General features: G+C 40.1%; 2 protein-coding genes across 7 annotated transcripts in view; both read left to right on the top strand.

Annotated features, from left to right (window-relative positions):
* Positions 1–5,662, top strand: part of rhbdl3 (rhomboid, veinlet-like 3 (Drosophila)) — an 81,660-nt gene extending 75,998 nt beyond the window's left edge. For all 5 annotated transcript variants that reach the window (XM_075462634.1, XM_075462633.1, XM_075462635.1 and 2 more), the window contains 3 exons: positions 434–534; positions 1,238–1,298; positions 3,802–5,662. In XM_075462634.1, coding sequence (XP_075318749.1) covers positions 434–534; positions 1,238–1,298; positions 3,802–4,073 — 434 coding nt within the window. In that variant the 3' untranslated portion in view covers positions 4,074–5,662. The remainder of the gene's footprint in view (positions 1–433; positions 535–1,237; positions 1,299–3,801) is intronic.
* Positions 5,663–13,068: 7,406 nt separating this feature from the next.
* znf207b (zinc finger protein 207, b) lies at positions 13,069–20,226 on the top strand. 2 transcript variants are annotated; one of them, XM_075462631.1, is made up of 11 exons: positions 13,069–13,255; positions 13,701–13,827; positions 13,950–14,088; positions 14,400–14,582; positions 15,657–15,732; positions 15,834–15,895; positions 17,243–17,382; positions 17,669–17,767; positions 18,477–18,725; positions 19,123–19,279; positions 19,438–20,226. In XM_075462631.1, exons 1-11 carry the CDS (start codon positions 13,215–13,217, stop codon positions 19,587–19,589), a joined length of 1,425 nt encoding a protein of 474 aa, XP_075318746.1. In that variant the 5' UTR covers positions 13,069–13,214; the 3' UTR covers positions 19,590–20,226. The 2 variants fall into 2 exon arrangements, with proteins under 2 accessions (XP_075318746.1, XP_075318745.1); XM_075462630.1 differs by lacking the exon at positions 17,669–17,767 and having other exon boundaries at positions 13,072–13,255.
* The last annotated feature ends 1,132 nt before the right edge of the window (positions 20,227–21,358 follow it).

Below are 21,358 nucleotides of genomic sequence, written 5' to 3'. Positions count from 1 at the left end.
CCAGCTGCCAAGGATTCAGGAGACATACAGGGAACTAGCATGGGCATGCCAGCAGGGAAGTAAGAGATTCCATCTGGCTGTCGCCGCAGTGAGTCAGTGTATCAGTTTAGGTAAAAAAAAAATAGGTATTGGTAAGGATCATCAACTCTCAATCCCAATGGCTCTGCACAAAATGAATCCACTGACTGTCCACTGACTATTGTTATTCCTGAAACTTGCAATGAAACCTCCATAATGCACTCTGCACAAAATGAATTCATAGTGTGTAATTCCAGCACAGGCACATAATAAAAAAGAGAAAAAAAGTATGATTATTTCACAAAATAGAATGCTTTTTATCCCTTTGAATCCGACATTAGAAGGAAGTCCTTGTGTATTTATAATTTTACCAAATAGCAAATTGACTAACCTGCGGCCTCTCTCGTCTCTACAGGGTCTCTGGCGGTATCTGTCACTGATATGACAGCTCCTGTGGTCGGATCATCTGGAGGAGTGTATGCCCTGGTGTCAGCACATTTGGCTAATGTAGTAATGGTGAGTTCTCCTGTTTGCATACTCGTGTATGTTACTGTGTCACATCACTCAGCTGTCCTGTCACTACACAGCAAACTGGCCCTTTAAGGCCCCAGCCGGTGCCTCTCTATCTCCAGATGTCCAGATGCCATACATTCTTCAGCATCACTTTTACCTTGCCATTCAAAGATCAGAAAATAATATGAGCGAGTGCAGATGCCTATATGACACAGTGTGAATGAAATCCCACCCCATCAATGCCTTTGCTGTCCTTGGACATCTATACCTACTCTGTTTGGTGTAACCGCTCTCTTGTATGGGTTGTCAAGTACACTTCTGTTGTCACTCAAGGTGAACATCTATTGTATATTATGCAGAGTTTATTATGTTCTCCACCAGATCCCCCGTAACATTCTCCAAGTCCGGCAGGATAAGTTCTCCTCTCTGGTGAAATCTTATTACCTAGTGCAGTGTTAGATTAAGGGTCAGAGTGCCTCCTGGGTTTTCAAAATTGACCTGAATTGATACAGGGGGCACAATCTCTTGTCATTTCATGTCAGTAGATGTGTGTGTGTGTGTGTGTGTGTGTGTGTGTGTGTGTGTGTGTGTGTGTGTGCGTGTGTGTGTGTGTGTGTCCATGCCTATATGTGTGTTTCTGAGGAGGACTCTGACGCCGTCTGTCTTTGTAATTTCTCATTCCTCTCTTTTTCTTTGTTTTTTTTAGAACTGGTCGGGAATGAAGTGTCAGTTTAAGTTATTCCGGATGGCCATGGCTCTGGTTTGCAGTAAGTTCTTTCACATTTTCCACACTCTCCTCTACTTATACTTTTATTCTGCTTCAAAGGTTCCTGGTTTGAAAAATATGATTTCGTGCCTTGGCTATAATATTAAAGTTTCTGACAGGGAAGCTTCAGAATTTATAGAATTGAAGATATGGAGCCTGCTAACACCCAGTAATAGTAGCATCATTAGGGATGTTCACAGCTTTGGTCACACATGGAAATCTACTACTTTTCTCACACTGTTTGTTGGAATCCATTTGGAGGATGCGTGTGTAGATGGAAAGTAGATTGTGCAGATGTTTACACACATGCATGGACGTTTCTGTCCATGAATTTGTGCACATCTGATTTTCTTAATATTGTTTTTAGGAGAAATTGTATAAATGTGGATTGAAATAAATCTCTGCACTCAAGTCTCTTTCAATAAATCGGTTGTGACTTGTGGGCAAAAACAGACTTCCTTGTTAATCCGCCGCTGTTCCTCCTCATACTTTACACATCAAACAGAGGAGGCTCAGCCCCGCATTGCTGTGTTTCACACATCAAGCCGGCGTTGCTGAATAGAGTGATGACAGGACAGTTGATTGGAGAGGCGAGTTCCGCGATGCCAACTTGATGATGTGTAAGCACACACAAGTCAGGCTAGTTTCACCTCTGTTACTACATCCCTTGCCGACTCAGCAGCATATCAGCGCCAGATAAACTTCGACCCACCTGTTCTACACACGACACGATGCGTAAAAAAGGGCGCATCAGTCCAGGCTTGAAAAGGCATATATGAAATAGTCTACAGTCTCTTCAAACTGTGAATCCATCTGTGTATCATTTGTTCATTCCCTTTTCAATAATGATAGGAAAAATTATAATGTACGAAAACAATACTTGTTTTCAAATTTCCGTTTCCTAAATTAAAATTGAAAACCAAATAATGAACCGTTCCCTGTTGACTTTTGAGTTTTGATATTTTTGCTGTTTGCTTGACGGTGGACGTTGAACATTTTCCATAAAGTCACATGCACACCTCCTCTGGATGATATTCACATTAAAGCAATACTATGTAACATTTCTACCTTAAAATAACAGCTTGAAAAAAATTGTGCGGCTAGAATGAGTTTTAATATTACGATTGGCCTATCTCCTATGCCCTTCGGGGGTCTGAGTTGGAATAACTGCGCTATGTAACTTTGCTGGACCGGCCCGGTAGCGGCCCGGGAGCTGAGCGGAAGTACTTCGACTTGCTTTCTGGCACACCTACCGCAAAAACAAATATAACCTCTCTCACGCTCGCAGGTACATTTGATTATTCTTACCTTCTCGGTCAACATAGCTTGCACCTTCTGACTCCTCGCCGGTTCGTCAACAAACGTGAAACATGAAAGCGAAAGGGTGTTGTATTTACGACAGCGTAACCGTACATTACCTCCAAGCCTGTAGGGGGAGCTCCATAATGGGCTTCTTGAGAAGTTACATTGTATTGCTTTAAGTGCACCATACTAGAGCCTTGTATCCTTGCAGATGTATAGTGTAACATCTTTGTGACTGTGGCCTTTTATAAGCCTATTCTATCTGAATGTCACTCTATGAATCAGAAAATACAGTCGGCAACAAAGTTTCTCATATTCTTGTGAATTAAAAAACGTAATACATTACTCAGTCTATAAAAGAGAATTAACAAACTCCTCTGTAAAAGCCCTCAGAATATAGATATTGACTTTGGTCTAACCAGTATCTTGTCAATGAGTAATGACAATATAATTCCCGATGGCTCTAATAGATCCTGGTTGTTTTAAAATGATATTTTCTTGTATTTCATCATATTCCCCTCCAGTTTTAAGCTTCCTCCACATAGGATGTGGTATACACTGCATTCACTGCATTTGCTACATCAACGTTGAAAGGTATATACAGATTTTAGAGCAACATATGGTCCTGTCTAGATCCCATTTTCAGAGAAGGCCTTGCTTATTTCAGCAAGACGGTATATCTGTATCTGCATCTGTTAGAACAGCATTGCTTCGTAGTGGAAGAGTCCGGATCTTTCACCAACTTAAAACATCTGGCGCGTCATGAAATGCGAAATAAATGACAAAGACGAGCCAGGACTGTTAAGTACCTATAATGATATCAGTTGGGACAACTCTCCTTTTCCAAAGGTCCAGCAACTGGTCTCCTCATTTTCCGTACATTTACAGACTGCTGTTAAAGGAGAGGTGATGCTACACTGTCCCAATTCATTTCAGACAAGTTACTGCCATCAAATTCAAGATGAGCTAATAATATTTTTCATGCAATAATAAAATGTCTCACCTACATTTGGTATGTGTTTGTGTTTTTTCTATTGTGAATAGAATATTATTTTATGAGATTTATGAGAAAAATGATTGCATTCTGTTTTTATTTTCATTTTACTCACCACCCCAACTGTTTTGGAACTGGGGCTGAAAGATGTGCCGTAGATATTTGTTTCTGCATACAAGCTTACATCTCTTTTTCACTCTGCTCACAGTGAGCGTTGAGTTTGGTCGAGCAGTGTGGCTGCGGTTCTACCCTCCGGCCTTCCCTCCGTGCCCCAACCCCAGCTTTGTGGCTCACCTGGGGGGAGTGGTGGTGGGCCTGACACTGGGCGTGGTGGTCCTGCAGAACTACGAGCAGCGACTCCAGGAGCAGTCTCTGTTTTGGATATTTTTCTGTGTCTACACTTTGTTTGTGCTCTGCGCTGTATTCTGGAACATTTTTGCCTACAGCCTGCTTGATGTGCGAATTCCACCTGCACCATGAGTTGCTCTTTAGAGGCTGGCAAAACCCTGTAACCTCCCTATTCCTGCATTGATTGGTAGCTGTCTGGCCACCTTCACTAGATGTGTCACCTCAGCCCTCACATTTGGAACCTCATCTTTTGGTGATCAGACTCCTCTCACAGTCACCATCCTCCTTTCTTTTTTCAGTTAAGCCTTAACATTCAAGCTAACCAATTCTTGCTCTTCATCTCAGTGTCTAATGGATGTTTGTGAGACTGTTAATGACAACATACCATGAGCAAACAAGAAGCCTCGGATCTAACAAAAACAGCATTGCATAACCTCCTCTGCCTATTTCTCCTCTATCCAACGGTGCCTTCTCATGAAGACATCAGCCTGCTAGATGTATTTTTGCAACTTTGCCTCTTGTGTAGGGTGACAGCTGGAAAACCCTACGATGTAATACCATTTTCCTGAGAATCCTCTTATCTCCAGATGAACAAGGCGTTTATGAGTGTTTAGATTCGCAGATAGTTTGTAATTTGTTGTCAATATGAGTAGCTGGTGAGCAAGTTCACATACAACAGGCAACTTTCACTGTACAGAGAGAACAGGGATTATTCAGGCGACAAGCCACCTTCAGAAACATTTTGACTTTACATTTTGATGGAAAGTGTGGGTTACCGTTCAGTGTTGCCTTCATCATCAGGATTACTATGTGTTCAGGACTATTTGAACCTCAATTTCGTGTCTTTTGTTTGTGTGTGTGTGTGTAGGGGGTGCCACAAATGTTTCATTGTGTGTACAGATACGAACGTGACGCAGAAGTGCCATTCAGACTTTAAACTTTTAAAAAAAATGATGCCAAAATGTTGCTACAAGCACCAGGGAAGTACAGCGCCTGGCAAGTGTTGCTTTTGTGTAAGGAGAACAGTCGGTTAAATGTCACTGAAAAAGCTTTCCCAAAAAATGTTATTGTTTTTATCATTGCTAGGGCTTCGCAAGGATTCTTGTGACGGTTAAGAGGAATTGCAAAGAGTAAAAAGAAGTTTACTGATTTATAGTGAACTCTTCAGTGGTGTCCAGGGAGGCGGACTGGACATTCTGAATAAATGGTTTTCTCGTTAGAAGGACACATGCCTGACCTCGACTACATCTAGGCTTGGGTTGTTGGTTTACTCTCAGTTCAGGAGGCAATTGGGCAAAGTCATAAATCAATGATCTCTCATTAGTTCCCGTCACAACTTGATTTGTTAATTGATTGAACCAAGAAAAAAAAGCGACCCCAGCCTGGAGCTGTAAGTCTCAAATTGTACTGTATTTTAACCTCATGTCACACTGATAACCGCTTTGCACAAACATTATATTAATGTAATGAAATACAGATCCATATTTTAACAAGCATTTGCGGTTGATTTTTTACGTGGTGATATTGGTATGTTGTGTCAGTTGTTTGGTCGGTCTGCATTGTGATATGTTAGCTATATCTTGTATGTATCCTATTTAATTCATGGTTAATGATGGCCGGGGATTGTAGATAATAAGGGCTATGACACCAAACTGAGTGAGGGGTAAATCACTGATAGTATTTTAACATTGTGCATATTTTGTAGATTTGATATGTACAAAAAGGGGTTCAATAAAATGTTTTATACAGAAACTAAATGCGATGCCGTTGGATTTCTTCCCTGACCTTTGTAAATGTTTTGGTGTTTTTATTTTTATTATATTATATTTTTTCTTTTTCCTGTTTCAATTAATCTTAAAGCAAACATCTATCAGCCATCTATCAGAGGTCGTATCTAAAAAACTCTCAGGACCAATGACAATAGAATATAGTCAGCTTGACACCTCAAATCTTAGCCCACCAGCCCAGGTTGGTCCTAACTGTGATAAGGTTCTTAAGCTGTGTCGAACCGCAGGGGTCATGTATGCGGGAGGGTTTTTAAAGGCTTTACATCCAGACGTTGAAACTAAATTCAAACTTGAACATTTGTAAATGCTTAATGTTTTAAATATATCTGCACAATACCTTAAGTAGATAAAACGATATCATATCATGTAGCAAAACAGTGCTGCCATGATACTACCACCACCGTGTTTCACTGATGGTAAAAGGTTCTTGTGTTGAAAAACCGAGTTTTACTTTCTCCAAACATAATGCTTTTTGGCTAAAACAATCAGCTACATTTTGGTCTTGTCCAGCCACTAAATATATGTCCACATTACAAAGTGAAAATGGGGGCCTATTGCACATTACAGTTATCTAGTTCACTGCTGTTAGGACTGACGTTAACATCAGCCAATGTGAGAGACCTTTGGTTACCGTGAAGTAACCCTGAGTTCCGGTGTGACCTCACAGACTTTTAATGATCTTCGTAGGTTGACCTCACTCGTGGATGATAACAGTGCTCTTGAAATCCCTCTATTTGAACACATTGTGTCTAATTCTGGAGTGGTGGGTTTCAAACTCTCTTGAGCTTGTTTTTGTAACCCTTCGTGCCTGATGAGCATCAACAGCTCTTCTGTTTGTGTCATACACCTACACAAACATTTTGTGAACATTAGGCTTTGAGAGATCTCTATTCTTTAAATAAATCAGAGTTCACGCTCGCACTTGATCATCATCCCACTGACTGAAAACACCAGACTCCAAATTCCCCATCTAATCGTGGATGTTTACAAATTATATACATATGTGAAATGGATCAGTTCTAAAGTGTGATTTATCTATTTACATTGGTTCTTTTTATTTTACTAATCATGTTTTAGATCATTTATTCAGAAATATGGAAAATACTAAAAGATTCACAATACTTTAAGTATCACTGTATGTCATGGCACAAAAGGCTGCACACATATATGCAAATTTAATGAAACAGTTGGGGAAGACGATAGGATTTACGCTCCAAAAGCAGCCTTAGAGTTGTATTAATTTCAATGTTGAAACCCAGAGAACTGCAGTGGTGAGCCAGGGCAAAAGCCTTAATGGGGGAAAAAAAGAAAGATGTCAGAGTGATCAATGAAAAGTGTGAGCTTAAAAGTAGCAGCCATAATACATTCAGAGGGAGCGATCCCTTAAGCTGTCACTGAATGTCCTGTCTGTCTGGCAGTAGCAACCGTATGGAGGCAACAATGAAAAATTCATTATGTGAACAAGGAAGGCCACCTTGTTGTATTTCACATCATAAATCTCTACTTCCCAGGGGTAATCAATCCTCATAGTGAGAAAGAGAAAATGAGGAAAGTCAAATCTGTCCGAAAATCTATTGTGATTCTCAATATTTATGCTGCCTGCTGAGAGAAGTCCTGTTGAAACATTACCTTGTTTTAAATGTAAGCCATACTTTTTTTAGATCCCTGGATAGATAAACCAGTAAAAAGTGCACTTGAAGTACCAGGAGTAAAATTCATGTGAAATTATGTGAATGTTCATTTGTTACCCTGCACATGTGCAACATTGTATCTTTATACTTTATGTGTCTCTGTCACCGGACGACTGGGTATCTCAGAAACATCAACAGAATTAAAGGTTTACTCTCAAAAAGACCAGAAGAAACTCATCCATGCATTCATCTCCAGTAGACTCCATTACTGTAATGCTCTTTCAACTGGACTTCCCAAAAAGAGCATTAAACATCTGCAGCTCATCCAGAACGCTCCTGTTAGAGTTTTAACGCGGACTAAGAGATCTGAACACATCACAAATCCTTACTCTGGCTTCCAGTCAGTCACAGAATAGATTTTAAAAGCCTGCTGATAGTTTACAAATCACAGAATGGTTTAGGGCCAAAATACATCTGTGATATGTTCAGAGACTGGATAGTATAGTGGTAAGTTTGCCACCTTTCATGTGGGTGACCTGAGTTCAAATCTCATGCATGAAAGGTACTACCTCCTGTAGGGGTCCTTAGGTAAGACCCCCGTTACCCTACTTGCCTACCTGTAAGTCGCTTTGGATAAATACATAAACATAAACCCAGCAGAGCTCTTAGATCCAAGGACTCAGGTCAGCTGGTCCAGTCCAGACTAAACATGGAGAAAAAAGCATTTAGCTGTTATGCTGCAAACAAGTGGAACAAACTGCCAGTGGAGATTAAACTTTCACCAAATGGAGACATTTTTAAATCCAGGTTAAGAACAGTTCTTTTCTCATGTGTCTATGCATGAAATCGGAACGATATCTTTGAATTTACCCCCCCCCCCCCCAAAAAAAAAAAAGATTTTCAATGCATATTCAATTGTTCATCAAATTGTGGGTTAATAATCTGTTTCTGCAAAAAAACTAACAACTAAAACTGTTTTAAAAACACAAGGATGCAGGTTCAGATTGAGTACATCACATTGTGTCGTGGTAATTGCAAGTATGAAATTGATAAAGCAGTGATTAAGCATAAACTCATGTGTTTTTAAAACATTTTACTTCTGAACACAGTTGTAACAGCCTCCATTCTACTGGGAAGGCTTTAATACCAGCTCTTCTTCCAGATTCATCATACAAGGCACGAAAGTGCCTGGTCTTTGTCTTCAACAATGTCTCTATCTAGTGGAAATTACAAATTGACACTTCATTTTAACAGGCCCTGAAGTAACTGGGCAAATTAACAAAAGATACATCTTTGAATATCTTATTTTTAATACTTTAATGCACTGAAGTCCTAAAGAATTTTTCCTTCCACCTTTCCTTGGATGTTTACCTTGACTTAAAATGATTCCATGGAGTTACATACAAAACTACCACTAGCCTAATCCTTGCCAAAATCTCAACATGAATTATAGATACAGATGCTCAGAGACATTGGATTACATACATTTAAAGATACAAAATACTTTCTTACCTTCTCATCCAAGAACCTGAGAAACTACTGTGAACAGTCTCTTTAACCTTCCCACAATTTACACTCTCCAGGTATTTTATTTATTACCATAAGGAAATATCCTTTTTGACCATACAATATGATTTAAAGTCATACTTGCACAGTTTGAGCTTTGAGCCTCAGAGAGTCAGAAGTAGCATTTGACAGCAATACAAATTAAAACCAGCGTTTCTGAAAGAAAGCAGCACCAGGACTCTTTTAACTGCTTTATTTCTGCAATTTTTCACACCTGGTATAAAAGTTGTGCTTTGAAATGTTCAGCAAAGTGTTGTGGCTCTCACAAAATAAAAGTTTTGCCAATGGGGGTTGTGTTTGTTTGCTTATGTTTTTCTTTCTTTTGCCTATACCCAAGAGTCCATTCTTCCATTTTCTATATCCACTCAATTCAATTCAGGGCCGTGGGGAGCTGAAGCCTATCCCAGCTGCCACTGGGTGAAAGGTAGGGTACACCTAACAGGCCGCCATTTCATCAAGGGTCAACATAGAGACAAATCATTCACACTCACTTCTGTGTTCAATTTAGAATCTCCAATTAACCTAATATGCTTGTTTTTTGACCATCAAACCATGTAGCCCCATATCCAAGAGTCTCCAACCGAGTTCTTAGTAAAGGAGACATGCTGCTTCCACTTCTGTGGCTGCCTTACACACAAGCTACTCACACAGCTAACACATGCATGATATTAAGTTGGTCCGGCCTTGAACTTGTCTGTATTAGAATATGTAAAAACACACATACAACACTGGCTATATACTTCAGGGGACTTTCGTTTCACCTACAATCATTTCAGTTCAAAATACTACTGTTTTTAAAAGAAGACAGCTTTAAGCAGGGTTTAGATTGGATTTTCTAAACAGGAGGAGCTCTTTTCCAGAGAGTTTGGGTTTGCTGTCTTAATGGCTAATAATTGGGATAAAAGCCATTTCCTATGAAGGACGTAGCTTTAAGTATACGGTAGGTTTTCTCCACACGAAAATTGTCCAAAGTAACAAGAACTGTTTCAGTAAAGAGAGGCTGCAGTTCATTGTTCCAAATGTTATTGAATAGACGTCAATATTATTTGACATTCAAATATGGACATTTCTTTACCCTGAATCAACTTAACGATCCACAGTTAACTTCAAGGCAATAAACAGTTATTTTTTATTAAGCTGTTTGCTACCTTATTGTGTTGTTTACTTTGTTTACAATGATTGAATAAGTCTATTCATTCAGAAATCCCACTAATATAAAAGTTATTGGATTCCAGCAGCAAAATTGAAAACCCTCTTTCATAATCCACTTGTAATATGCCTTTCTGCATCTCCACTGTGTGAGCCTTTTGATGGTACACTGGCTTTGTTGTCCAAATGATCTTTATTTGCCTCACCTGTGGTGGATGGATAAAAGACATGCCTGGTGAAATCTCTTCCCACTGTGCCAAACTGGATTTGCTACACACATACTGTAAATATCACAGCAATAATTAGAGCTGCTAAGTGCTGAGCCTCTCAAGCAATGAGACGTATTCTTCCGGGTGACACCAGGAAAGCAGATAATATCCAGTACACTTATGTCCTGGACATTCAGTCCCTTACTCACGTCTCAAATCCAAAGGCGGTCCAACTCTCAGTTTCTGCTCCTAAACTCTGGGAAAGCCTTCAACTGCATATTAATCTTCCTCCTCCACTGGTAATTTCATATCAGATTGAACTATTGATTGAATTTTTTTGTTTGATTGTATTGTAACTTTATACTTAGTCATCGTATTCTACATTTGTTTAAACTATAATCGATTGATTTTGGCACTATTTTTGTTTATATTCTGTTGTGTCATGTTTCTAATGCTTTTTTTTTAATGTCAGTAATTCATTTCTTTAATTCACCCTGAATGGAAAGCACATTGGGTCGACCACTGTTTTAAATGTGTCTTACTAAATGATGGTTGCACAACAGTGGGCTTTCGGTTTGATCATTTGTTGCTACTTCCTGTTGTGTCCTGACGTGTGAATAACAAGTTTTGTTTGTGACTATCAGATGTAACTACTTTGTGAGTTCGGTGTGGCATCGTTGTATTTTAAGATTCTAAACAAGCTCATCCTTGTATGTTTAGGCAAGTCCTCTAAAACTGGAGCATTTAGTTCTGCTGCAGTGTTCTGTGTTCGAGTCAACTGCATCTGACCAAGATCCCAACTCATCTTCCACATCTGCCATATCTTCCATTCAAATGCAACATAAATACATTTGCTATCATTGATACTCTCATTGGGAAATGTTTTACATCCATTCTTGGACTTGTCATAATCTGAAAACAACACAAAGGAGTTGCATTTCATCTACCAGGAAATACCACCCTCCAGTGACGAAGGTTCAGTACTGCATCATTGTTATGCACAGATATTTAAGTAGTTTTTCGTTTCATTAAGAGGATAGGAATGGTTATAATCATATTATTTTTTTTATTATTATCACCCATAATTGTCAGTATACACAAATCTGAATGAGCAAAGCAAACAGGGAACATACAAACCTACACAATGCACAGTGCTGCACAAAGGTGAAAATATGTGGTTTACAGCAGAAATATGACTTTTGTCTTTCTAAAGCTGTGTCCTCATCATTGTGCTGAATGAATGAACCGGTTTCACATTTCTACTTTAGATGTGGCTCAGAGGCAATTCTAGGTTTTGGGACAAATCATGTAAAATTCTTGGTACTGATTTCCTTGTGGCCGCCAGTTGATTACCTTCCCCATCTTAAACGTCCACCATAACAATGCTGATAAGCTCACAGAAATGGACAGAAATTAAGTAAGAAGCCAGAACACGTTTCACCAGCAGGATCTTTATATGACAGATTTTAACGGGTAAAAGGCTACCACTTATTTCGTGAGAAAGCATTCCTCTTAATCAGATTGACTGTTTTTCTGTGTAAGGACACTTTCGTCAATATCCTTCTATGGCGAAATAAGTGAAGTCCCTATATGCCCTTACCAGTTATTTGTATTTAGTGCTTCTTTAAGTGTTTGTTTGATGGGTAAATGTTCCATTTTGCAATAAAATTTGAAGCCTGCAGACTAATTTTTACTAGTTAAATTCATCCTGCTGTCATAAGTCAATGTGTTTACAACATATATCTTTGTGACAGTAGTTTTGGATAAATCTACAGATCTCTAATCGATCTGTGCTGTTTTTGGTGTCTTGTGGAATGTTATTTGGTTCCTATAAAAAGCAGAAACTGATTATCTGAATGAATACCTACGACCATCAGAATGTATTGAAGAGGCATTTTAGCTGCAATGTGTGTAAACCAAACCTTTAAAATACTATTCAAGGAAGTCCTTGTTGGGAAGTTTTTAAAGCTATAACTAGGTGTGTTATTTTAGGGCAAAGACAAGGTTAAACTCTACATGAAAGGCATATTAGAGTACATTTCTGTTTATCACATTCATGAAAACTATCCTTAATCTTTACGAGCCAGTGATCCTGTCACTCCTGATTATGTTCTCATTAGGTAGCGGGAATTTAAGGTGGGTGATGGCAGCAAAATGACCAAAACGTAACTTCCTCAATCAATGACCATGAACATGATTGTTAAGCATCGGCGGCCTAACTGAGCTTTGTACTGAGAGGTACTCTGAGATCCAAGGACTCAGGTCAGCTGGTCCAGTCCAGAGTCCAGACTAAACATGGAGAAGCAGCATTTAGCTGTTATGCTGCAAACAAGTGGAACAAACTGCCAGTGGAGATTAAACTTTCACCAAATGTAGACATTTTTAAATCCAGGTTAAAGACATTTCTGTTCTCATGTGTCTATGCATGAAATATCTTTTAACTTATCTAGACTGTTGCTTGTTTTTAAATTCATTTAAATTATCTAATTTGTTTCTGTTTATATTCTTTTATGTATTTTTAATGCTTCTTACACTCCCTGCTGCAATGCTTTTATTGTAAAGCACTTTGAATTGTTTGTACATGAAATGTGCTATATAAATAAATTTGATTTGATTTGATAAAACCATGTGAGGTTGGTATTTATCCGTGTTACAAAATATAGATGAAAATAAAAAAAAAATCTAAATCTAAATCAACTCACTTCGCTGTGTAAAATAAATACGTGCGGCGTATTTCTCGTTTCCTGTTTGTAGAACCGGTGGCGTCACGTGTCACTGACGTCTTACTTTGTGTTTGCGCGAGACTGCAGCGTCCAGAACTTCAGAAGCGCCATTTTCATCCTCGTCACGGGACGAAAGCATGCTATCATCTAAAAGATAATAGGAGTAATATTTACCGTTGTGTGAGATATTTTTCATTAGTTTTGTATAATGGGGCGAAAGAAGAAGAAGCAGATGAAACCATGGTGCTGGTATCCTTTTTTTGCCTGGACGGTAAATCGCTGCCGCTGGAAGGCCACAGGCTACATGTTAGCCTGACAAAGGGAGGCCTAAACCAATTTATCCATTCGTCTTTCGTATCGCGAGCTAACGTTAGCCTAACGAGTTGGTCTTAATCCCATTGAGAAAGCTGGTTTTACCCAGTCCTATACAATTGATACAAGTAAAACACTTGGTGTTGAGTGTTTTTACGTGTCAGTAAGCTAATTTAAGATTGTAGTAGTGCCAAAAAGAAGAATAAGAAATGCTTCCTTCAGCGTTAGATAATCTGTTAGCTAATAGCCAAGTGAAAGCAGCCTAGTGACTGCATGTTAACTGTGATAGTTGACAAGCAGCACTGTTATTGAATTGTTTGTGTGAGATTTTTACGATATGCTGATTTCGTTGTTGAGCAGCGTTCCTTAACATCTGCTGAAGGTATTGCAATCGAGACTTTGACGATGAAAAAATCCTGATTCAGCATCAGAAGGCAAAGCATTTTAAATGCCACATTTGCCACAAGAAGTTATACACTGGTCCCGGCTTGGCTATTCACTGCATGCAGGTATGAGTCTTTATCCTTGTGGTCGTTAATTTCCAGAGATTGAATTTGAATATGTTGATCGGTAGTTTTACACACTGCCTGTTTCTAGGATCTGATCTGGCTCACTTTTTCGTGTGTTTCAGGTGCACAAAGAGACCATTGACAGTGTTCCAAACGCAATTCCTGGCAGAACAGACATTGAGCTGGAGATCTACGGCATGGAGGGAATTCCAGAGAAAGACATGCAGGAAAGAAGACGAACGTTAGAACAAAAATCGCAGGGTTAGTTCACCGTCCTGTGCACATATTGTCTGTAACAGGATAAAGCAAAGTAGTTGTAGTAGCTTTGTTAATGCAAGAGTTAATTATGTATTTGTGTGAATATGTAACTAGGATAAGTAGACTAATTGTAATTGTTATGATTTTTATTGAGAAATGGTGAAGGGAAACCCCAGTATTTTGTGGTATTCTCAGTAGTTATGATCAGAGGCAGTGTGTTAACAATAAAGTTAACCTTACTGTGGGGTTTTTTTTGTCAAAGCATTGGGCGGTTTATAGTTAAGCAGCGGCATCACCATCACATTTGTTTTTAGAGAGTCAAAAGAAGAAGTCAAACAATCAAGACGACTCGGATGATGATGACGATGACGACGAACCCGGACCGTCAGTTCAGCAGGTTTCCGCTATCCAGCCCCAAGCAGGCTATGCTGCTCAAATGACCCAACCTGGGATACCTGTGGCCGGCGCTCCTGGGATTCCTCATGGGGGATATCAAGGCAAGGTTTTTACAAACGGCAGAAGCAGGAAATCAGTTTGAATTGAAAACGCACATATTCACAGGGATTTCTCACCAACTCAAAAGCTGTGATTTCTGTTAAGATGTACGAGTGGAGAGCTGCGGGATGCAGTTATATTGGTTGCATTTATCTCTTTTTTTATTTTTTATTTTATAAGGAACATTGTAGGATTTATTTGGCAAGGATATTCTTGATTTACTAAGCAGTGCATAAGCCATGGGGAACTGAAAGTAGATATTCATCTAGCCAGATGCATTGTTAGTAGTTTAACTTTAAAAAGTATTTTGATTTTAAAGTTTAAGGAAATGCTTCAAGATAATTATGTGAAAATAGATTTTCAGCAGATGCTCTGTTCGGTTAAAGAAAATGAGTCATTCTGGTGTTTGGATTTTCTTGAGGCGGCTTTTAGAAAATGAGAATATAAAAGTTTTAAAATATACTTTGAAATGACATACTTTAAGGCTATACGTTTGGCTAAGACACTTCTAAGACTGGAGCAGAAACGGGGCACGCTGCTGTCGCTCATTGGTTGAATAAATTGACTCACCTCTTCACACCATTGCTTTCTTATTGCAACCAAAGATTCTCGTATTTTTCACCTGTTCGCTGACACAGAACCTGCAAATCTCCGAGTAGCATCAACCTGTGTTTTTATGAATCTTAAGTCAGACTAAAGTTTTTAGGACTTTCCTTTCCTTTTGTATCATACCAATCCTGTGGCGTGATGTGTTTAAATTAATTTGCCTGACTTGATAATGGACATCTGAAAGGATGTATTGCGCAGCCCTAACGTGAGTCTTCGGTGCTACTTTGACCTTTAACTGAGTTTTAAAGTTAAATAAATGGACAAACCAAATGTTTTTCTCTGTGTAGCTGCTCTCTGCAGGTCATCTCTTAACTCTCTTCAAATGCTAATAAAGCACGCCCTGTGGCAGCAGGTTCAGATGAGCAAAATGGCTTTTAAAAACTGCAATGTCGCAGCGTGTAAAAGTTGTTCGGTCAGTATGTTGAGTTTTAAGTAAACGGACCACGCTTTCTCTCTAATTGTTCCAGGAATGCCTCCTATGATGCCAGGTGTTCCTCCCATGATGCACGGCATGCCTCCTGCAATGCACGGAATGCCACCAGCGTAAGAATAAATATCTTTTTATGGGTTTCACATACGTTCCTGGCCTCGACTGTAACTTTGCTGTAGCTATCAGGGAAATGAACGACTTTGCTCTTTTGCAGCATGATGCAAATGGGAGGGATGATGCCTCCCATGATGCCAGGGATGCCTGCTATTCCACCAGGTGAGGCTTGGTTGCATTTTTAGAGGCGACATATTATTTCTTTCTTCCTCAACAAAATAATTGAATCTCTTAAAGGGGAACTCCGGGGCATTTGAAGCGCGTTTCCATTGCTAGAGGTTGTCAAATACTGATAGTAGGACACAGAGAGGTGCAAATCTGCGCTCCCTGTGTGGAGATCGCTCTGTTCGCACACCCTGTCATGCGAGGCTAATACGTGGTGGCTAAGGGGCAAGCGCTAACCCTTCCACGTAAAACAACAACTTGCACACTGCAGAAACGTCACACCACTTTATAACCCATCCGACAATAAAGTCACAAGCCGTACCATCAAAACCATATGCATGGTTCTCACATTACTGGCATGGGGACGTTACAAAACAACTTTATAAACAGCATGTAACTCACCGGCTGGTTGTACGCTCGCGCATGTGAAAGCCCAAAAGAGTCGATGGACGATAATCCCATATACAAAACAATTATCTTCTCTAGAAAAACTGCGTTCAAGTATTTAAAACATTACAACAATACATGCCCAGTAATATTGTTGTAATGTTTTAAATACTTGAACGCAGTTTTTCTAGAGAATATAATTGTTTTGTATATGGGATTATTTTCCATCGACTCTTTTGGGCTTTCACATGCGCGAGCCTACAACCAGCCGGTGAGTGACATGCTGTTTATAAAGTTGTTTTGTAACGTCCCCATGCCAGTAATGTGAGAACCATGCATATGGTTTTGATGGTAAGGATTGTGACTTTATTGTCGGATGGTTTATAAAGTGGTGTGACGTTTCTGCAGTGTGCAAGTTGTTGTTTTACGTGGAAGGGTTAGCGCTTGCCCCTTAGCCACCACGTATTAGCCTCGCATGACAGGGTGTGCGAACAGAGCGATCTCCACACAGGGAGCGCAGATTTGCACCTCTCTGTGTCCTACTATCAGTATTTGACAACCTCTAGCAATGGAAACACGCTTCAAATGCCCCGGAGTTCCCCTTTAAATGGCCCAAGAAAGTTTCATCGTGCAGTGCGCATATGAAAACGTTGCAATATTTTGAGGTCGTTAGTATGTTATGTTACTTATTTTTAAATCCTAATTTAAAATAGAAGTTCCAAGCTTCTGTTGGTTTCGACCTTTTTAAAGTTGGCACATTTCCTTGTCATGCTGTGTGATAAACTGAATAACTGATGAGAACCATTTCGGTTCAGAAAGTGGCATTACATGAGGATATTAAGAGTGGAGAGCTTGATAAATGGCCTTGCTTTTCTGCCGTCCGCCCTTTTTTTCTTTCTTTAAATTCTCTGTCAGTGCCATCGGAAGAATGTTTACAGAATATGTTTGACCGTTCAGGAATGCCTCCTCATATGGCTCCAAGGCCGGGGATGCCCCACATCGCCCCAGCTCCTGCAGCAGGACCAATACCCAGCCGACCAGCAGCGCCAGCGGCTCAGCCCGCCGTCACCAAACCCCTCTTCCCCAGTGCAGCACAGGTTGGCATCACGCGACCCCACTCACACACACATCACCCTTAAAAAGAACGATTTACAGGTTGTCTTATTTTCCGCTATTTGAGTCATCTTTAAGGTTTTATACAAACAACACTCAAGGGTAATGTGTCCATGCTTTATTTCCCCTTGGGATTTCTGAAGTCTCAGCTCCTCTTACTAACCCCATGATCATTATTTGTTACTCAGTGTCACAGCTGAATTAAAGTTGGATAGTTGAAATGGACATGTTACATGCCAATCCTGTGATCTCCTTTCCAACATGCTGCAGATGGGCTCTGGTGTTCACAGCAGCACAACAGCCGTTTCCACTCCACCTGCAGACCTTCAGTCTGCCTCCTCCCAGCCTCCCTTTCCTAACATGCCACAAGTATGCTGACAGACAGTACTTTGAAGTGGAGGCAGCTGCATGTTGCATATTAACTTTGCCTGTCAACTTTTAAGTATCCAGCTAGGCTGTTGACTAACAGTATTTGCCCTGTAAGCTTTCTTTAGCAAGACCTGTGAGCTTCATAACTGCATGTGCTTTGTTTATTTAACACAAAATGGAGGCAAACGGAGGGATTTAACACGGGTCTTACTTGGCATCGTCCGCCCCAGACTTCTGCAGCATGAAATGTGCAAGAATTACTCGTGGTGCTTTGAAATGACTTTGTATGTTGCAGTAGTACATAATGTGCATTTATTTTCCCCTTCAATCTTGATTTCTGAACACTGGAAGTGACTCATTTGAAGTGACTCATTTGAAGATAAATACTACTCTTGATACAAAGGGCTGAACTCATTTCAAGCAGGATTTGCAAGGTTCAGAGTAGATACCATGGCTATGTAAGTTGTTTATATACGAGGTGAAATCGTTATGTTGGATTCAGTTACCGACTGAAGCTTATTCATCCATTTCAGCCCGAATAAAAAGGCAAACCTTTTAAATGACATGGATTCTGTTGCACCCTGGGTGGTACTGAGGTATTACCCATAGCTTCTTGTTTGTCTGAAAAGTCTTTGATTTATTTTGCATGTTGGAAAGGTGCCAACGTTTGGGCTTATTTTTGACCATTCTGTCTCGTGTGTTTGCACAGGCCCAGCAGAGCACTTCAGGAGTCGCAGCCACAAACTCACTCAGCACTGGCGCCTCGTCCGAGCCTCCCAAAGCGACATTCCCTGCCTACACCCAACCCTCTGTCTCCTCTTCCTCTTCTACTTCTTCTTCTAATCCCTCTAGCAGCACTGTGGCCAAACCCCCAGCCACAGTGACCAGTAAGCCTGCCACCCTCACCACCACGAGTGCAACTAGTAAGTTGATCCACCCTGATGAGGATATCTCACTGGTAAGTTGCTTGAGCTTTCTGTTTTGCCCTTTTCACAGTAAGTAATGACTGATTTATAGTACATTTAGTGATATTGTACTGGAGCATTATAAGACCAGCAGCCAGGTTCTGCTTTAAAACTTGGATATTTATATATATATATATATATATATATATACTCTTAAATGTCAAGTTGAGCTTTTAGATTGTATATCCATTAAACTACTCAGTAGTTTCTCTTTTGTGGTTATGTTAAAGGATCATTCTGAACTTGAATATCCTCAGTCTGAAATGTGGGCACGCCAACATTGGTACCCAATTCCTCAACCTTATTGTGAGTGTTTTCTTTGTACTGAAAGGGGAATAGCAGGGTTTCTGTAGTCTGAATGTTTGCTTTGTGTGTTGTCCCTGCAAACAGGAGGAGATGAAGGCCCAGTTGCCTCGTTACCAGCGCCTCATACCCAGGCCTGGTCAGGCCCTCGTGGCTGCTCCCCCAGTGGCAGCTGTGGGAGGCTTAATGCCCCCACAGCAAGGCCTGCCACCACAGCAGCCTGGCATGAGGCACCCCATGCATGGTAAGAACATTTTTGTTAGGTTTTGAACAGTAACGTGTATAAGAATAGATTACATACCCAGCTGCTATGTCAGTTTATTAGAAAAATATGGGTTTTAAATGGTTGTCGAATTCGTAGCACTAAAAAAATTGCACTCCCTTCATCTGTGTTCTCTGCAGGTCAGTATGGCGCCCCTCCTCAGGGTATGCCAGGCTACATGCCAGGGGGGATGCCTCCTTACGGGCAAGGTCCTCCTATGGTGCCCCAGTACCAGGGAGGCCCTCCCATGGGTATGAGGCCGCCTGTCATGTCTCCGGCCGGACGCTACTGAAGAAGCAAAGCAGCCACCACATTAGGTTTGAGGTTAATACCTTTCTCTCACCCTTGTGCTTTTTCGAACCTAGCTGCAAAGCAAAGAGCAGTAAGACCAGTGGTGGTGAAGACAAACATTATTTGTTAGAACACATGGACATTTGTTGTAACATGTTTATTGGAAAACAGCCAAACACCACATAAATACCTAAGAGCTGTTTTGGTGTTATTTGATCACATGTGAGGATATATTTTTTCCCATAGGTTTCACTCAGGTTCATAGAGGTGAAGTGTGTAAAAATGATTCGTATTTCTTTTGAAGCTGCTGGAGTTACACATGAACATACCAACCCCTTACAAAGGCAAGTTGTTCTTGTAAACATTTGGTTAATTTTTATTTCTTTTTGTAGATTGATTGAGGCCCTCACAGCACGCATAGGTGCTGTTGGACATTCGTCCCCAACCTTGGTTGGTGAGGGCCTCAGTAATTAAAGATGATTCCAACAAAGTAGCGTTTCAGATCTAAGACTCATCAGTCTCTAGCTTTATTCTTTTTTTCAGGTTTGTTTTAATATTTCCTGGTCAAACGCTTAATTGTATGCATCCTTTGTAATGTTTTATCAATCTGTTGTAATAAAATCCATCTTGAAATCCAATGCTGGTTTGTCCTGACGTACGTGGAGGTGAGTCCTAAAGGTTTGTAATAGTGTTGTATTTTCTCCACGTTTTAAGGCGCTGTTAAGTGGCAAGATTTCATCAGGTATTTAAACACCCAAGTTTACCATCATGTTGCTTTTTTTTTTTTTTTTTCGTTTCTTTAAGTTCACCTGCCATTGTCTTGATAGGACTGTTTTCATCAGTTTAGAACAAAGATTTTTAAACGTCCAGATCGTGTGTGCCGGGAGCCCAAAACCAGGATCTTGGCTAACGTTTGGTTAGCATGTAGCACATAACATAACAGCATGTATCCAATATGAAGGAAATTATTTCAGATTAAATTACATGTGTGGCTATAGTACACTAGCATCACAATGAAAGAGAAAGTAACTTTCTGACTTTTAGCCTTTTTCCCCTCCTACATGTGCATATCGGAACTGAAACATGCATGAATGCCACAGTGTTGGCAAAACAAAACGAACCCAACAACACAGTAGGTCAGGTTTAAGGGTGAGGCTCACCTAATTATATATATATTTTTTTAATGCTGTACGGTTAAGATATTTATTTTTGTTGATTTAGCTGTAATTGAGCAGTTTGTATCTGGTTATAATGCACTTGAACAGCATGTAAAGCCTACCTTCCATTACTACAAAAGTAAAGTATTGTTGAAAAATAACATTCAGACTTTAAAATTTTTTTTTTTTTTTTTTTAAAAGTCCCTTCATAGCAGGAAGGATAATAGGTCACACTCACCAGCTGACAGACAGCTGGCTACACTGCAAAAGCAGCACAGAATTGGGGTAAACGCCGATAGTAGCTTTAAGGAAAATGGCTTCTCCTGATTGGTCTCTACTGCAGTGCCTGTCTGTGTTGCTGGGTGGTTTTGTGTTCTGTCCCATCTTTTTTTGCATTAACGTCCTCCAAAATCACCTGTGTCATGATGCTATGTGGGAGCTGGTTCTACAGAAAGCAGTCTCTGAAACCGTAAACCAGGTTGTTGAGGCAAAGACGACACGAGTTGGTTCACACGAGCACATGTAGGTATTTAGTGTGGCACAAGTTTTCCTATGCCCGTGTCACTTACCGCTTTTGTATTTGTTTTTGTTGTCTGTAGCCCATCCATATGAG

Source organism: Odontesthes bonariensis, chromosome 4, assembly GCF_027942865.1.
Source record: "Odontesthes bonariensis isolate fOdoBon6 chromosome 4, fOdoBon6.hap1, whole genome shotgun sequence".
In the NCBI taxonomy this organism is placed as follows: Eukaryota; Metazoa; Chordata; class Actinopteri; order Atheriniformes; family Atherinopsidae; genus Odontesthes; species Odontesthes bonariensis.
This window is presented reverse-complemented; position numbering and strand designations above follow the sequence as displayed.